Source organism: Lethenteron reissneri, chromosome 26 (assembly GCF_015708825.2).
Source record: "Lethenteron reissneri isolate LAM-NWPU_2019-01 chromosome 26, ASM1570882v1, whole genome shotgun sequence".
Lineage (NCBI taxonomy): Eukaryota > Metazoa > Chordata > Hyperoartia > Petromyzontiformes > Petromyzontidae > Lethenteron > Lethenteron reissneri.
In genome coordinates, this window is record NC_083804.1 from 14,922,795 (window position 1) to 14,942,239 (window position 19,445).

At 55.3% G+C, this 19,445-nt stretch overlaps 1 protein-coding gene across 4 annotated transcripts in view; it reads right to left on the reverse strand.

Annotated features, from left to right (window-relative positions):
• Positions 1 to 394: 394 nt before the first annotated feature.
• LOC133348064 (cell death-inducing p53-target protein 1-like) overlaps positions 395 to 19,445 on the reverse strand; it is a 35,430-nt gene continuing 16,379 nt past the window's right edge. For all 4 annotated transcript variants that reach the window (XM_061560904.1, XM_061560905.1, XM_061560903.1 and 1 more), the window contains 3 exons: positions 18,999 to 19,124; positions 15,398 to 15,659; positions 395 to 6,254 (listed from right to left, as the gene is read on the reverse strand). In XM_061560904.1, coding sequence (XP_061416888.1) covers positions 6,146 to 6,254; positions 15,398 to 15,659; positions 18,999 to 19,124 — 497 coding nt within the window. In that variant the 3' untranslated portion in view covers positions 395 to 6,145. The remainder of the gene's footprint in view (positions 6,255 to 15,397; positions 15,660 to 18,998; positions 19,125 to 19,445) is intronic.

Below are 19,445 nucleotides of genomic sequence, written 5' to 3' on the forward strand. Positions count from 1 at the left end.
CTGTTAGGGCAAGTGCTGTTTGCGAGCACCTAATGAAGGCCGGCACGGCACACGAGGGGGTGGACGTCCAGCAAACACGCCCGGTCGCCTTCGTCTCCGCAGTGGCGATGTTTTGTTGACTCCACACCGCACCGGGTACTCCTTTGAGGCTGAGTCGACCATGGGGAGAACGCCCAAGACCGGTTCAGATATTCATCACTGATGTTGGCCGTGAGAGGGTTCGAACTCGGGTCACCGGGTTCCTAGCGCAGCGCACTAACCGCGACACGAACCGCTCCCGACCCCACAAACAACAAAGACACAGAGCACCCGAACAGCCTTCACATCCTGTTGGGGCAAGTGCTATTAAGCGAGCACCCACAGATACATCACACACACACACACGTGACGAACGCGCCGTTTTACATTTAATCTTTCACGTTCCGACAATACAATATATATATAACTTGGGGGCGATAATTGTACAGGCAACGACTCAAACACACTCCATTCGAGGTGAAGTGGTTTGGAAATTCCAGTTCTCCCGGGGTTCCCTTCACCCACGCCGACACCGCCGCCGCCGCCGCCGCTGCTGCAACTCCACGACAACACAGGCTGAATGTCACGGGTTCACGTCCCGTCTGGGAGGATAAAGCCGCTCACGCAAACTCCGGGTCATCCTTCGCAGCGGCGGATTTTTAGGCTGGACCATCGAACGAAGATGATCACAGCGTTGCGCGGCGGCCGTCTGGAACGCTTCTTCCTTGCGAGAGTCGGAAGTGACCGGAGATATGCACTTTTAAAATCATCATCTAGATTGAAAACTAATTTCCTTAGAACTGATGTTTGTGTTTAGTTTGTTGTCCTTTCACCGCACCTCCGATCAGCACGTTTGAGTACGTACGGCGCGAAAGGAGATCAACATACATGCATACAAGAGGAAAATCAGAGAAGCCGAACCCAATGCGACAAAGTTACTTTTTTGGCTGAGAATGAGCTTAGCAAGTCCATGCGTCTCTATGTTAGTCCATCGTCTACGGATCATGTGTGTGTATGCAACTCTATGGATCTATATTGCAAGGCTTTGTTAGTGTATGGGCCTATATCCAGGTAGATGGATCATCGGAGTGCATGCGAATCTGCTGTCTCGATGCAAGTCTATGGATCATGTAAGTGTACGCCAGTCTACGGGTCTCTGTGTACATCGATGATCCTCTATACGTAAGCCTATCGTGTAAGTGTACGCGAGTCTATGGGTCCATATTTAAGTCCATGGGGCTCTATGACGATGCGAGTCTACGGGTCTGGGTGTACATCTCCGTTGATCTGTGTGCGTCTATACATTACGTAAGTGCACGCGAGTCGATGGGTCTCTATGCAAGTCCACAGATCATGTAAAGTGCATGTCAGTCCACGGGTCTCTGTTTGCACGTCGATGTTTCTCTATCGATGTCACAGAGACCCGTGGTGGCGAGGCGTAGACGTTAAACCCAACGTGGTCGAAATCGAAAAATGTCTGTACAGCTTCATTGGGGGTGATTTCTGCCCCCGAACTCAAGACGGCGCCTCTCGATTGGACCGACCACAGCAGCTGCACTCCAGCGACGGGCGGGCACGGCGGGATTCTAGACGAAGCCGAACCCCCGAAACAACAAGTGAGCCCGCGGAGACACTTACAGCAAAGAGGGGGGTGGGGGGGGGGGCATGCGACCGGAACGAAGACGCGAAGCGACTGGAACTAAGCGTGCGGCTCTTCTCCGCTTGTAAGCTTCACCTGCCGGTTCCGTCCGCGGGTGGTTTCCTGAACCCTCCCGCACAGGCTCCATCCACTGCAAGGATGGAGGCATCCCCACATTGTCAGTCATACACCGCGCAGGCCTAGTCGTGGGGTGACTTAGCGGTGCTTCCCAGAGGAGGAGGCGATCGCTCTTTCACATCGTCTGAATCGTCAATTGTTTTTTTGTGTGGGGGGGGGGATTTTAGTTCGGCCTTTTATCCACGATGATTGTGTCAAAACAGCCCAGCGCAAAGCATCGCGCGTGTACGAACACAGACCCCCCCCACCCCTCCCGCCACGCTGTCCCACCCTGACCTTGTCTTCCATCCCATCGTCAACATCACCACCAACGTCGTCAACATCATCATCGCAAGCCACTCCGCACTCAGGGGGGGAATCCATCACGGCGGACGAGACGACGGTGGTGACATTGTCCTCAAGAGGGGAATTGGAAGTCCGGGGTGGCAGGGGGTGGGGGATCGAGGGGTGGTGGGGGCGGGGGGCTGGGAGAATACGTGTCGGGATAGAACGTGCTGTGGTGAACTCGCGTGAACCCAGCAGCCAACCATCACGCAGACTCCAGCCATCCACGCAGACGGCTCTTGGGCTTGGCCATCGGACAAAGGCGGTCACCGCGTCGCCTGGCGCTTCCAGGTGCGCTCTGGTGGCCGTCTGGAACGCCGTTCTTCCTTCCGATACGAGGAGGCCACTGGAGCAATGGCACTTTTAAATCGACGTGGAAAAACGCGTTTCTTTAGAGCTGCGCTTTGTGTGTAGTTTGTTGTCCTTCCCCAGCACCTACGATAGGCACGGTTGGCTACGTACGGTGGTGCGGAAGAAGTTCAACATCCATACACACAATCACCCACACGCTTCCAGGATCTCAATAGCATGTGCCCCACTCCACCAATAAAACCAGCTGGTCACTTCCGTACGTGCTTAAAGACGGGGATGACCCGATCGTCGGCTATCACGACGATGGCTTCTGGCGAAATGTCAGCTCAGGGTCGCTCTGCTGACCAACGGCCCTGGCACTGGCTCCCTTCCTCGTGTCGCTTCAGGTTGAGGAGGCTACAACACTCCACTGGCGGGGTCTTTTTTCTCTCTTCCCAATCTCAGGTGGTAACGCGCGCGAGGTGGATTAAACCGACGAGCGGAACGCGAAGGCAGCGAGCGAATCAAGACAGACGTTGGTGTGACTAAGATGATGGTGATGGTGACGAAGGAGCGGTGGGGGCTATACCGGCCCGGTTCTCCTCGGTTTATTCATGCCGAGTCTGACAACTGGCTACACCTAAGAACCTGGTTTATCTGGGGCATCTGTGCCTGTGTGTATATATGTATATGGGTCTGTCTGATGGAGAAACCGCCGATGATGAATCCACTGGCAGCGCATTCCAGCGACCTAACGAATCCAGGCGTGTGCGCGGTGTGTAGTAGAACCTGAAATTGAGCTCAAATTGGAAGTGCCTTGAGCTAATTGGGAACCCTGCGTTTGCTTACACCGGGAGCGCCGCCACTGCAGGCGAGAGAGCTTGGTGAATCAAACAAAGTCTCTCTTGCAGTGGAGACCTGGCAAAGCGTGCCGGCTTCTCATGGGAACTGGTCAGATGCACGTTGCACCACCACAGGTCCATCAACATCATCATCATCGCCATCGCCACAAAATCATCAACCTTCATTCGCTCGCTGCCTCCGCGTTCCGCTCGCGTCAACGATTCCATCTTCGCGCGACTGCCTCCGGCAGACCGGGTAGAGAAAAGAAAAAAAACCCAGGCTGGAGTTTGTAGCCATCCTCGACCTGGAGTGAGAGAGCGATTGACGCGGAGCTTCGGGAAAAAACAAACACGCGACTCACGACGCACCGCTCTCAACTTCAGACTGTGACCTCTCGCTAATCCTCCCGACCCCCCCGCCACCACCACCGAGGCGTTTACTCTCCGTCTTAAATCACGGTGTTTACCACATTCTTTTTAACACGTAGCAGGCTGTGTCAACCAATATTATTCATAATAAAGGTATTTAGTTTTGGGTTAGATCGCGTGAATTTAAATGTGCGCTTTAAACTCGCCACCAACTGACGCAGCCAATGAGTAAAAGTTTTGTCACTGAACAAAAAAAACGTCGATCAGTTGCTACGCCAGCACACCGCCTGTGTGTTGGAGAGTAAACCCACAACAAAGTAGGTGATGCCGGCTACTCGAATTGTAAATGTTGTGTGTTTACTCTCCAACACCCCGGTGGTGTGCCAACTTACTAACTAATTGTCACGTTTTGGTGACGTGACAAGTCCTTTACTAGCTGGCCATGTCGGGTGGTTGGTGGGTGAACAACACATTTACATTTACTCGATCTAATAACAAAAAGAGTTATTATGGGTGTTTGCACTCGCCGCGCCCGCCAGTCGGCGAGCAAGGACCGCGCCGTTACGTGCCGCGAAGTGCCTCGACGTATCGCGACGTACAGCGACGTACCACAACGTACGACGGCGTCAACCGGGCCGACGAACCAATGGTTCGTCCATCACCCACCACCACCACCCCCATGGCTGCGCTAAATCGCAGGTAAACAGTTCGTGAGGCGTGCGAGCGTCGTGCCGTATTTTTCTTCTTTAGATAAATTCAGGTAAACAGGCAAGCAAATAATAAGCAAATGGCCACGACAAAGACGATTTGGCAACGCATCCCAAGCTGGGCCGCAGAGCCTCGGGCCCACCCCGCTGGGCTCTCTCCGCGCGCCCTTTCACCGAAACAATGAAAAGAAGTGACAACGAAGAGCGGGCACATTGCAATCACAGTTTGGTTCCCGTTGACAGCAACGTTGTGTTTGGTCCCCACGGGCAAAGGGATCCGACCCAACGGGAGCCGTACTCCTCTGTTAGGGCCGTCCGACCGGGGCCAAGATGACCGCGTGAAGGTGGTGGAATCGGCAAACGCTCATTGAACCTAAACTAAGGCACCGTAAATAACGCGAGGGCCCTGCATTGGATCGAGACTTGCGGTTCTGGGTTGGTATTTGATTAGACGGAGGTTCTGTAAGGTAGAGGGCCAAAGGGTTTATATTAAGTAAATAAATAAACGAGGATTTTTGTATAGGATGAGGGTTCCATATCGGATGAGATGACGGTTCCGTTTTGAACAAGGGCTCTGTATTGGACAAAACGGCGGGTTCTCTATCGGACGACACGAAGGTTCCTCTATTGGACAGGACCGGCGGGTTCTGTATCAGACGGGAGGTTCCATATCGGACGCAACGATCCATCTCCGCCGGGTGCGTCAACGTCGTTGTCAGAGCGTCGTTTGAGAGCCGACGAGTTCGGTCACAACGACCGCTCGCGCGCGGCAAGGAGACGAGGGTGGTGGAGAAACCTCCAAATCGCACGCGGCACGGGGGTGTGTGGTCAGCAACGAATCGGCAAGGCTTCCGTCGACTTCCAACCGAGAGAACACCGGTCAACTAAGACTCGCGACCCTGAGCCTCCATCGCTGCCTCAACAACGACGGTCACCGAGAGTGCTCGATCCAACGAAACAAAACATGTCCACGACGGTAAAGCGATCGTAACGCAACCCCCCCCCCCCCACCACTTCCATCTACCCCCTCCTCCCTCTCAACATCAGAATTCGGCCGGGGGGTTAGGCGATGGGATCAGGCATCGGTGTGACGCCGGTCCCCATCCCTGCCTGTGTTTTCCCGCCAGCAAGGACAAGACACGGACCGGCGCTGGACTGCGGCGGAGGCGCGATCCCGAAAACTCCAAAGCGGATTCGCCCCCCGCCCCGTCGAGGGGAAAGGAGCGGGCGACGCAAGACGCGTTCCCCGGCTCGCCGCAGCCGAGAGCGAGCCGGCCGGTTTCTGGACGTCGCGTTCAGCTCCAGAGGCGGTTGCGTTTAACGAGCTTAAATCCCCGACACTCATCCCACCCCACCCCGTAAACGGCCACGGCACGCCTCCGTGAACCCTATCGTGCGCGGCTAATTGGTTAAACCTTCCCTAAGTGCTGTCCCCGCCATTCCTATTTATATATGTATAGCGCGCCGATGCGAGCGTTTCGCCGCGACGCGCGTGTTCACGTCGTCCGTCCACGGTCGGCGAGGAGCAGCAGCGCCGTCGTCACGCGGGTGCAGTGGGACGGTGGTTTTGTACGCGAGCGGGCCGAGTGCGTGAGTACGCGCGGGTTGCGTGAGTACGCGCGGGTTGCGTGTGCACACGCGTGTAGCCTGGCACAAGCGCCGTGGTGACGTCACGGCCACTTAGTGGCGAATGGCAGTTGTTGATGTTGTGTGTGTGCGTATGTGTGTATGTGTGCGTGTACACGTGTGAGTGTACACGTGTGTGTCTGTGTGTGTACGCGTGCGTGCGTGGGTCTTCTGGGAGCCCTGCGGGCGCCCTACAGCCGCTTGTACATGAAGAGGTGCGCCTTGCAGTTGGGGCAGGTGTGCTCCACGTCCTTGAGGTCGTCGATGAGGAACGGGATGAGGCAGCAGCCCAGGTCGCACCTGCGTTAGCGCAAACAAAGACAAAGGTCACCCATGTAGCCTTAACGGAATTTGGAGGCAAGGTGCTGTTAGCGAGTAGCAGCGCTGACGAAGGCCGGTACGGCACACGAGGGGGTGGGTGGCCAGCACCAAGCCGGGCCGCCTTTGTCTCCCTAGTGGCGATGTTTACACATTGCACTGGGTACTCATTTGAGGCTGAGTTGACCTAGGTGAGGCCCAGGACCGATTTAAAAAATCGTTACTGGTGTTGGCCAGGAGCAGAAATTGAACCGGTGCATTGCGCTAACCACGACACTACCACTCCTCATTTCTTTCATTTTTCCAGGAAAGGCCCAATGGGCTACATGGCTCGTTTTCAAAAGCAACCTATCACAAAGGATAGCACAAGGAAGTAGCTGTTTGCCAGTCGTGTTTGCCAGTCGTGCACAAGCAGGCGTGCCGACGAATGAGCGGGTTTTTTTTTTGCACGCAAATAGGCTGACGGAGCGCACGCAAACACACTGCGCAGGACGAGGAACGACACACACCGGGCCGGTTCAAAAAGAACCGATCCGCGGTTCGCAACGCGGCCACCCCCATAATCGTGGCGATTCGCAGAGTCGGCGAAGGGCTCAACAGCTACGGTTCCTAACGAATGACACAACCACGCACCCACGCACCCACGCAGGCACGCAGCCACGCACCCTCGCACCCACGCACCCACTCAGCCACGCACCCACGCAGGCACGCAGCCACGCAGCCACGCACCCACGCAGCCACGCAGCCACGCAGCCACGCAGCCACGCACGCACGCAGCCACGCAGCCACGCAACCACGCACCCTCGCACCCACGCACCCACTCAGCCACGCAGCCACGCACCCACGCAGCCACGCAGCCACGCACCCACGCAGCCACGCACCCACGCAGGCACGCAGCCACGCACCCTCGCACCCACGCACCCACTCAGCCACGCAGCCACGCACCCACGCAGGCACGCACCCACGCACCCACGCAGCCACGCAGCCACGCAGCCACGCAGGCACGCACCCTCGCACCCACGCACCCACTCAGCCACGCACCCACTCAGGCACGCAGCCCACGCACTCACGCAGCCACGCACCCACGCAGCCACGCAGGCACGCACCCACGCAGCCGCGCAGGCACGCACCCGCGCAGGCACGCAGCCACGCACCCACGCAGCCACGCACCCACGCAGCCACGCAGGCACGCACCCACGCAGCCACGCACCCACGCAGCCACGCAGCCACGCACCCACGCACCCACGCAGCCACGCAGGCACGCAGCCACGCAGCCACGCACCCACGCAGGCACGCAGCCACGCACCCACGCAGGCACGCAGCCACGCAGCCACGCACCCACACAGGCACGCACCCACGCACCCACGCAGGCACGCACCCACGCAGCCACGCAGCCACGCACCCACGCAGGCACGCAGCCACGCACCCACGCAGCCACGCACCCACGCAGCCACGCACCCACGCAGCCACGCAGCCACGCACCCACGCAGCCACGCAGCCACGCAGCCACGCAGCCACGCAGCCACGCAGGCACGCACCCACGGACCCACGCAGCCACGCACCCACGCAGGCACGCACCCACGCACCCACGCAGCCACGCACCCACGCAGCCACGCACGCACCACGGACCCACGCAGCCACGCACCCACGCAGGCACGCACCCACGCAGCCACGCAGCCACGCACCCACGCAGCCACGCAGCCACGCAGCCACGCAGCCACGCAGCCACGCACCCACGCAAGCAGGCGCACACAAACCACGCACACCGGCTCCTGCGCACGCTCCAGGCCGCAACGACAACAACCAAGCAGCTCGAAGGGGGGCAGGCAGTTATTTTAAGCGGGGCATGCAACGTTTCCCCCTCTCTTCAGGGGGCATCGACCAGGAGCTAAAGAAAACTACGGCCCCGCACCATTAATCAAAAAGGCCGGCTAATTGCAAACACACAGCAACAGTTGCGGCCGTGCTCAGGGAAAAAAAAACTGCGCTGTTGGTGCCGCCCGCTGTGGTTGGGGGGGGGGGGGGAAGGGGCCGCCCGGAGGCCACCGCGCCGTCGGTCTCCGTCGTCGCGGGGCGACAGCTGCGAGATTTCGGGGGGGGGGGGGGGGGGGCAGGCCGCCTTCCTCCGCAGGGCCGCCGAGCTCGTCGGGGCCCGCCCGGCCAAAACGCCCCTCGCCCTCTCGCCCGCCCACCCGCCCAGAATCGGCATGTTGATCGGACGCTCCCGACCCCGCAGCGTGTGATCTCGAGGCGAGGCCTTTTGGCTCCGGTCGGACTGTCACCGTCGCTGTCGCCACGTCATTAATTACGAGCGGCGGCAGCATCACGATAACAGCGGTAGAAGCAGCATCAAATAATACATATATCATCACCACCATTAGCAGCAGCAGCAGCATCATCATCAGCAGTATCAACTTAAAAATAATCGTCACAGGGGCGCAACGGTAGAATTGCTGCGGCTCCAGCACGCGAGCGGATTGCACCGCTGCGTCTCCACCGCCGGCCATCGCCCCCCCCCCTTCTAGCGACGATGCACCCTGCCCGAGCCCCACTTAACTTCTCTCAAAGTCATAGGCGAGTCTCTGCCCCGCGTGCGCACGTGTGCGCTCTCCGATCCACGTGGCTCTTCTTGTCCGCTCGCAACGCGATTCCCAACGTGCGCCTCTTCACGCGCCTCTCCGCACACCTCACAGCTTTCGTTCCGCGTTTTTAGTCCGCGTCCGTGCCCATGATCCATGCGTCATGTACGGACAGACGGGTGATTATGTACAAGTACTGTCTGCTGAGCTTATTTCGCATCAGTGTACGTAGCCAACCGTGCTATGTACGCAGGTGCGAAAACATGTGATGAGCACCGATCAGAAACTTTCTACAGGGCCGATGAAAGTTAGACTGCTCCCCACCATGAGAATGTAGAATTTCCACCACCAGAACTGAGCGCCACACTTGGTTCTGGTGGGGAAGGGGGGGGGCGTGGGAAGGGGGAGACTTTTGACTTTGCCACTTTGGCTATTTTAATAACATCTGGGAGATGACCTTGACATATCGGTTGTGAGTTAAGTGTGGGGGCGTGTGAATGTATGCACGCACGCACGCATAAGCTCATCAAACTGGCCGGTAGCTCCTTCTCTCTCTCTCGTTGTGTAATCGAGACGACGTCCCGGGCCCCGTGCTGCATTTTGATGTGGCCGGCGCTGGGCGGCGATCGAAGTGCAAGTCCGGGGGTGGGGGGGGTGCAGGGGGTGGAAACGGCACGGAAATAACCGCACGGCCGTGCCACCGCCATAGGATCAGTGGTCTGCACTGAACCGCCCGGGCTACTGGGTCGGCGGTGGCGGCCGTCCAGATTCCGAGCCGAGGCAATTGCGCAAGGCGGTACATGTCCGTAGCCATAAGAATGTGGAATTCCCACCGCCAGGCTCAGGGAAGCTCATGGAGACGAGCGACGCTCCGCGGTTGCTTTCAGCGGCGCGGGCTCGCTCAACGCCGAGCGGTGGAGTGATTGAACACTCCCTGGCGATGCCGTGAATTGTCGCGATTCCACTTATGGGTCGGTAACTTTTTTTTTACTCGTACATCTTGGCGGTGAATAGCAGCGCCTCGAGTGGCTGCAGGGATGGGATAAGAGATGGACGACGAAACCGCTCCCGAAGCGTTTTATTGCTTCACGCTACCCGGCTGTGAGCTGCTACACGGCGCACGTGGCTGGCAACCTTCAGGATTTGATTCGGGTGTTGAAATAGGCTCCCAGATTTTCTGCCAACGTCAAGCAAAACGTAAATAATGCTGGCACGGGGGGGGAGGTGGGTCACCATTGGCGATGGGACAGTCACGAGGTCACATGACAGGTTTTTCACAGGCGGCGCAGCCAATCACGGAAGCAAGCGGCCTGGGTGGCGACGTGAAATCCAACGCGGACTTTTCACGAAAACACTGCGACGCTTACAACAGCAAAAAAACAAACAACACTGCCACCGGTAAGAAACTGGGTTCGAATCCAGACAGCTGCCCATGATTACACCGGGTTCTCAAGTCCAGTAAGTTGATGATCTCAGCCCGCTCACCAACCACTGCGCAGACAAAAGCAATGACCACGTTAAATTCGGTTCTGCACTTAATTTGGCTAAATTCCAGCTCTGAGAATGCAATATTGGTTTGGCCGGTGTGCGATGAAAACTACTCTCATATGCAGAGTGAGTGGGAAATTGCCTTGCCCTACTGTGTGGACGGGATGTCGCTTGTATGTACGTATGTTGAACTTGTTTTGCACCGTACGTAGCCAACCATGCTAATCGGAGGTTCGGGGGGGAAGGACAATAAACTAAACAGAAAAGTTTGAAGGTATCTCAGAGGTAGCCCTGTGAAATAAACTTCCATGGGCTGTCCTCTAGCACGATAAGGTTGCACAGCTCTGTGAGAGTTACCGAATGGCTCTTCTTCGTCTCGTGATGATGCCGACAGCACAATCGGGATAATATTGGGGGAATATAACAAAAATAAACAGATGATGGGCTCGTTAGCTGCTCAAACAGAAATGCGTCTCCCTGTTGTACCGAGGGTGGAGCGACGCTAATCCTCATTGGTGACACACCCCGAGCCCGCAGTGGAAATTCCACATTGCCGTGACGGCAACTAGTCCTTCCGTGGCACGGCCAGTGGACCTCCCACAAAAGTCACTCATTTTAGCAGGTGGTGGTGGTGGTGATGATGTTGGGCTGAGTCGGCCCCCAACCGGAATTTGAACGCGTGACCTCCCTATTGTGAGTCGGTTGCGCCGGCCACAGGGCCACACAAAACCAATACAACATGAAGGGCAGCAGAGATAAAGGTATTCCTTTGTCAATCCACTTCTGGATGAAGGCCTCCCCACACCTTGCTGCTCTTGAGGGTTATTGACCATACTTCACCACAATGCTCGAGAGGGGGGGGGGAAGCAGAGAACATCACTCTTCGCCACCTAGGCCGCGAATCGAACTCGGGTTACCGGGTGCAAAGCGCAGTGCGCTAACAGCTGCGCCACCGCTCCGCACCCAAAAGAGGAAGGAATCGACCGCGTTGGTAGCGGTGTGGCAGGAACAACCGAAAACGTGACAGGGACAACACCTCACAGCGAAGCTGGCCGCACGAGTTCCATTCCGGTCGGCGAGCATTAGCGGAACGAGTCCTGGGCACCCGATCCCCATCGCCAACACGCACTGGCCAGCGTGGCAAAAGTATGGTCATAGCTGCGTCAATTTAACCAAAAAAATTGGGAGGAAAACGCTAACGGGCAAAAGGCAAAAACATCACGTGGGTGCGCGCGTTCACGAGACGTGGCGGAACAAAACCATCTCAGGTTGTTGCCGTCCCTTTCCGAGCCACGGCGAGAGAGGGAGGGCGAGACCCAAGGCGAGCGAGAGAGAGATGGACAGACAGCGAGCGACATGGAGCGAGCGAGAGAGGGAGAGAGCCGTGCGCAAGAGAGAGAAGGAGAGGGCTGCGAGTGGTAGAGCCACTCCTGGGCCCCTCGTGGGTGAGCTCATGAGTTTGGAAGCTCTGGCCCGACTCCTGGTCCTCAACTGCTCATGCTCATCCTCCTCCTCGGGGAGACGTGCCTCCAAAATAACCGGAACGAGATCTCGGCGCGCGAAGCGAGCAAGAGAGGGAGGGAGAGAGACGGGGGGGGGGGGGGGGGGGGGGCCTCATCACTAGCCTTGCCTGCAGGATTAACGAGCAAGGCGATGGTGGCGATGGAACTACGGTCGCCGAGGCTTTACCCAGAGCCATGGCTGCGTCCCCACGCACACGCGCTTGAGTGCGAGCACGGCGAAACCTTTTATGGAAAACCGCCCCACGTGTTTAATGAATTCCAGGTAAGGCCCACTTAGATACATAGCTCTTTTTTTTCAGAAGCGACCTGGCCACAAATGATCAACAGCTCAACGAAGCGGCTCATCATCACGTGGAAATTTATACCAGCCAAATACTCTAAACGCACGTGGAGGGGAAAAGCGGAGGACCCGGAGGAAAAGTCCATACGACCACGGGGAGAGACACGCGCACTCCAAATACACAGCAGGCGTCAGGGTCGGGATCGAACCCACGACGTGCTGCATACCAGGAGAGGGAGTTAACATCTCGCCAGCGCGCTGAGTGGCCCCACTGGCTCAGGGCGATCGTAATGGCTGCGTCGCAGTTACCGATGAGTTTATGGGTTCACGTTCTGAGGCTGCGCGTCCCTCTTGTCTTTATCTGGGGACTCATAATGGACGTGTCGGAGATGCTCAGACAGCACCGATGAGGTTCTGGCTCCAGGTTTGGGTGCGGGTGTCACTCTCTCTCTCTGGGGACTCTTAAAGGCTGTCACGGACGCAGGAGCCAGCACTGGCAGGTCGACAAGTTCAAGTGCTGGACCTTAAGTGTCTGACTCTCTTATTCAGGAGGCAGGGGGGGGTGTAATGAGCCAGTAACATTAGAATCCTGGGTTGGAGTTGTGGATCTGGTCTAAGCTGGTTCATAATTGCCACATCGGCAAAGCGCTGAGCCAGCACAAATGGGCTTTTGGCTTCAGGTCATTGGGACTGGGTTCCTCTTTGCTCTCTCTCTCTCCTTTAATGAAGTTACAATGTCCGTGTCAGAGACACACTCAGTTGTACCACCAAATCTTTCTTTCCCGTCTTTATTTCAAACGTGGGCTCATCATGGCCGTTCCATGGGGACCAGAGCCTGCGGGTTTGGCGCGCTGGATTCAAACATCCGCGTTTTTTTATTTACGCGGACGCGCACGCACGCGGCTAAACCATCGTCGTGTGTAGTGAGTTTTAACGTCTCGGCCCGGTCAGTAACTGGCGTCAATCGATACCAGAATTTTTTGCTATGGTTTTGCGCCGAACTAGGACCAATTTCTAAGGGAGAGGCTCTTCCTTGCCCTTTAGACATCGGCAGTTCCCCAGCACTGCTTGAAGCAAGCCTGACTCTGCTGTCGAGACACTGAATGTGCTGCTGGAGAGGTTCACTCCACAGAAGGCCGTGGGGCTGATGAGATGTGTAAAAACAAACATTTTATATTTTGTACGCGGCGATACTGACAGATGAAGAAGGCGGGACTTCTAAACGAGACCAAAACCTCCGCTTTGACTAGGGGTCGGGGAACCTTTTTGACTGGGAGAGCCATAAAAGCCAAATATTTCTAAATATATTTGATTGAGAGCCATATAGTATTTTTAACGTATAATAAATTAAATGTCTTACTTTTAATGCAACTTCTGGTGCCGCATGGTTTTGCTGATGGCCTTGTAGTCTGGTTCATACGTGGTGAGGTTGAGCTTCGTGCAGGCGTGACCCGTGAAATTTATCTTCAAAACTAATTTCTGTTTACTTTAAATGACACAGTATTATTAAGCAATATCACAAGTATTTTAAAATCAGTTCCAAACTGATTTTTTTATTTTTTTTTTTCAACTCAAAATTGCCTGGGAGCCATATGCCATCACCGGAAGAGCCATATATGGCTCGCGAGCCATAAGTTCCCGACCGCTGGCTTAGACGTTTGCTCCGGGGAACACTTCCCAAGTCTGTCCGGGGGAAGAGTCCTGCACGTGCCAAACCAAAGTTGGAAGGAGCGCACTAGAAAGACGATAGGCTCACCACCTCCACGGGACCACCGCTGGCATCCAACCCATGGAGGCGAGATGTTAACTACCCCGCCTGGTATACAGGAGGTAGTGGATTCGATCCCGACCCTGACGCCTGTATAATTGGAGTTTGCATCTCTCTCTCTCCCTGTGGTCACGTGTATTTTTGCATGTTCTGCCCGTGGTCACGGGAAGAACATGCAAATAGGTTTTTCCCTCCACATTCTGAATAGTGCGTTTAAATAATTTGGCTGCAATACATTTCCACGTGATAAGCCACGTGATAAGCTGAAAAAGAGCTACATAGCTTAGTGGGCCTTACCTGGAAAAATTTAAAAAATTGTTTAAATAGTTTAGTAATTTAGTTTCACCCCGACCGTCAAATAAAGCCCATTCAATCCGCGCGTCTCTTCCGGCTCGCTTGCACCCCCCACCTCTGGCTCCGCCACACGGGCCGCATGGGGACACGGAAGAGATTACGATCGCGCCGTTGTGATACCCCTGTTGTCAGCGCGCCGGCGATCACTAATCATAGCCCTCCTGTGTTTGCTTTGGAAAAGGAAAAAAAACGCGCCGCTTTTAAAATAGGCCTAAAGATTATGTCGTTGTGACCTATTCTTGAATCCTTGTTTTCCCCAAACCGCCGCTCGTCCGTTTCCGGACCTTTTTTTTTGGTGCGTTCGTTTCCCCCGGACGCCCTCTTCCTACAGCTGCCCGGATTAATCTCGCCAAGTAGCGGCGGTAAAGGCGAAGGTGGCCAGAGAATTGGGGCGTGTGCGAGCGCTGCCGTTTGAAGTGGGTCGGCGACGCGCGGTCGTTTTTTGGGAAGGGAAAAAAAAAAGTTTTGAGATCATTGAGAAGCGTCTCCCGGGTTCAAAACGAAAGGGGGCGTTGGTTGCGGCGCTCATCTCTGTTTCCACAGTGGGAAATTCCACATTCCCATGGGAGGGGGGAAATTCTCTCCATAGGATGCACGCTGTTGAATTTCATCCGAGTGAGCGTGCGAGCGTTCGAGGGGGCGAGAGAAAAAAAAACTTGATGTGAAATATCTACGGAATATGAGAATAAGCTTTCTACCCACGGTGGACACTGCCCATGGTGGACACTCCCCACGGTGGACGCTGTTCATGGTGGACACTGCCTGTGGTGAACACTGCCTGTGGTGAACACTGGTCATGGTAGACACAGCCCATGGTAGACACTGCCCATGGTGGACAATGTCTGTGGTGGACGCTGTTCATGGTGGACACTGCCCATGGTGGACACTGCCCATGGTGGACAATGCCCATGGTGGACACTGCCCCTAGTGGACACTTATCATGGTAGACACTCCCCATGGCAGACACTGCCCATGGTGGACACTGCCCCATGGCAGACACTCGGTTGAATTTCCACCCCAGGTGGCACTGCCCACTATCCCCCCCCCTACCCAACTTGCCCCCCCACCAGCTACCCCCCCCCCCCCTCACGGACTGAGAAGCGGTAGGGAGGGGGGGGCCCCCCCGCACTCACCCGACGATGCAGCAGAGGACGCACATGAGCACGCTCATTGTGCCCGAGACGTGAGAGGTCTGCGTCGTGACCAGCAGCTGGCAGTGCGGGCACACCATGCGCATGGGGTACGGCTGGGGCACCTCGCTGTGCAGCAGCGTCAGCGCCTGGCCCGCCGCCGACGGCACGACCATCGTGGGGCCCGCGGGACCGCCGGGCCCCCCTGCCGCCAAGGGCTGGCCGTACGCAGGGTAGGGGCCCACGGGCTGCGGCGGGTAGAAGGCTGGTCGGAGAACGGAGGGGGAGGCAGGGGCGGAGAGGGGGACGCTGTTGATTTACCATTGTTGTGGTGGTTGTTGTTGTTGTTGGTGATTGATATACATAAGATGAAAATGCATTCGCCTGCACCATCCCTTTCAGATGGAACATCTCGTTTTGGCAAGGGTGTCCAGAGTGTCAGGTGACGAGACGCCAAACACGTAATGACGCGGTGTACAAACACAACATACACACAAAGGTAAAGACCCCCCCCCCCCCCCGTAGCTTGTAACAGACTGTTGGGCCAAGTGCAGTAAGCGAGCGCCTATGAAGGCCGGCACGGCACACGAGGCGGTGGGTAACCAGCACCACGCCCGGCCGTGTTTGTCTCCCGAGTGGCGATGTTTACACACCGCACCAGGTACTCATTTGAGGCCGAGTCGACCTAGGAGAGGCCCAGGACCGGTTCAGATCATCGTCACCGGTGTTAGCCGTGAGCGGGAATCGAACTCGGTCGCTGGGTTCATAGCGCAAAGCAATAACCACTACATTACCACTACGCAATCACTATAACACACACAAAGCAAACATGTAATGACACTTACGCAAACTAATTAATAATGTAACATGTACTGTACAGAACACACTGATACAATGAACATCAGCATGTAGTCAAACACAAAGACAAAGATCCCTCATTTTGCCTGAACATACTTTTGGGGCAACTGCTGTTAGCGAGCACCTATGAAGGTCAGCACGGCACACGAGGGAGTGGGTGGCCAGAACCACGCCCGGCCGCCTTTGTCTCCCCAGTGGTGATGTTTGCACACCGCACAAGGTACTCACTTGAGGCCAAGTTGACCTAGGGGAGGCCAAAGGGCGATTCAAATAATCGTTATTGGTGTTGGCCATGAGCAGAAAATTGAACCAGCGCACCGTTCTCCATTTTTTTTTAACCAATTAAAGCCAACGGAGCTCAAATATGACGTCACAAAGCTCTGCCCCCCCCCCCAAATAAAACATGCTTCAAATTGCTTTAAACTATTGTCATTGTAGTGCGTATTTAATGTGCTGCTGCACTCTGATGTTGGAGGAGAAAACATTTATCAAAAAGTCTATTTAATTAAGTAGAACGTGTTGTCTATATTTATTAAAAGTTGCGCATTTTGATGTGACGTCACATTTCTCACCCCCCCCCCCCCTCGTCACACACCGTCACAAATGTCTGACCCCCCCCCCCCCCAGGTGCATGACGTCATTTATGGACGGCCCCATCGCTCTTTTTTATCAGAAGCGACCTGGCCACAAATTTTTGCTCAACGTAGTGGCTTATCCATGTGGAAAATTACAACAGCCGATTACTCTAAGCGCATGTTCCAAAATGTGGACGTAAAAAACCGGAGGAACCGGAGAAAATCCACGCGACCACGGGGAGAGAGACACGCAAACTCCACATATACAGCAGGCGTCAGGGTCGGGACCGAATCCACGACCTTCTGCCTACCTGGCGAGGCAGTTAACATCTCGCCACTGCAGCACACACATATAGCAAACACAGTAATGACATACTCTTTGGTTCACTCGGTAAAGTCACGTAGGTAGAAAAATATAATAAAATAAAGTACGTAGAAAAATAAAATTAAAATAATGTTATTTTATTAATCTACCTACATGACTTTACCAAAAGAACCAAAGAGTATGGATTCCTGCAGTCACGAAAGCTTCAAATCAAGACAGTAATGACAGTTACGCAAAAATCAATGTAAAATATACCGTAAACATTGACCATAACACTGCAGTCAAACTCACACGCACACATATCTAATTAAATGGTGCCTGCTGCCGTATATCAATTCTAATCGGGGATACGCAGACCCTTGGGGGTACGTGGCAACGTCCCAGGGGGTACATGAGGGGATCTATAATGTGTGAAGTGATATCATACATGAGAGTCACTGGTGAATAATCACGCATGCATAATAACTACGAGAATATTTTATCCATATGGTAACTGAGAACGATATCAAATACCTTTCTAAACTCATTGATCGTAAACGAGCACGAACAAACTACGCCACGTATGCAAAGCGTCCCGTTGAATTGATGTTATTTGCTTGCAGTATACTAGCGAATTAGAATGCCTCACAAAATTGACAATTGGTTAAACTATCGATGGTCATTATTCACGCATTTATTTCTCAGAACCGTGTTGGGTAAGGCAAGGTGGTACTCGGTTGAAAAAAAAATTCAACAAGGAGGGTACAGTAGCCAAACAAAGGTTGCCTTATTGAGTCGGCTTTGTTCGTAGAGGCACCAGGGGATGTGCACCCGTGTCCGATTGTTGTACTCCTATACTTTATTTACATTCACTTATTTACGTATCATCCACTTGCTTACGACGTTTCCCCTATCGTGCGCTCACAACGGCCGTTGTATTCGTTTGTTTGGTGCAACTTGACGACCTGCCCGCCCGCCCGCCCCTGATTGGACGTCTGTGAAAAAGCGCTTCGTAGCTCATCAGATTCCTCCGCCTCCAGCCTCAATAAGGATTCTGATGATTTTAGTCAAGGTTCTGATGCCAAGGCCTGGGGTTGAGCGCTTGCACGGTCGTTGAGCCACGCCGCGCACAAACGGAGCGTCACGATTCGACGAAATCGCATCGGCGGACTGCCTCCGGTTTTACGACGGTGGTCCGATTTTCACAAACGATCTGCACTTTCCGCGACGCCTACACAACACGCCACCAACGGGTCGATCTTAACGGCGCCCAAACTCGACGTGCGACGCGTCTCCCGACACGAACGGCGCGTGAGCGGGAGCGGGGGGGGGGGGGTCTGCCTTCCGACGTGACTTGGCGCGTGGCGGTTTCGTTATTCTCGAGCGCTTTGCTTTGGTGGATGTTTCCCCGTTGAGCCCTGTTACGTACGGCCGATGAAAGGAAAAACACATCGGCAAGCGTTGTTTCTTCCCCTCTCCACCGTCTACGGGGAAAATAGGGGTACCCGCTTTCCAACGACGGGGGGGGGGATTTTCGGGATCGCATTGTATCATAAAAACGGGGGGCCACCACCTGTATACAATTCCAATTGCATTGTACGATTACAATACTATTATACATGATCACAATTACAATATACAATTACATGATACAATTACAACATACAATTACAACCGCATTATGCGATTTCAATCGCATTCTACGATTACAATTACAATAGCTACACAACACGCACAGGATTACACAGAGAATAACAGCGTTCGCCATGAAGTAAGGCACCTCCACGCCCTGAACGAACGCGCGACGCGCGGCTCTCATCACCAACGGCGGTGCCCATTCCACATTCCCGTGGCCCGGAAGGCGTACCTGGTCCATACTCGCCGGGGGACGTTGGGTACCCCTGCTGGGGGGGGCCCATGGTGGGTGGGGTGGCAGAGTACGGGGGGAGGGCTGGGAACCAGCTGGGCTGAGTCTGCACGGGGAACTGTCCATCTGCAGCGACACACGTGAACACGCACACACACGCATGTAAAGACAAAGATCGCCCCGCATAGCCTGTAACAGACTGTTAGGGCGAGTGCCGTTCGCAAGCAGCACCTATGAAGGCCGGCATGGCACACGAGAGGATGGGTGACCAACACCGCGCCCCGGCCGCCTTTGTCTCCCCGGTGCCGATGTTTACACGCTGGTACAAAATTTTAAGGCTTAATCGAGCTAGGGGGAGGCCCAAGACCGGTTCAGATATTCGCCGGCGAAGTTGGCCGTCAGCGGCAGATCGAGTTTCCTCGGGCAGTGTGCCGATCGCTGCGCAAC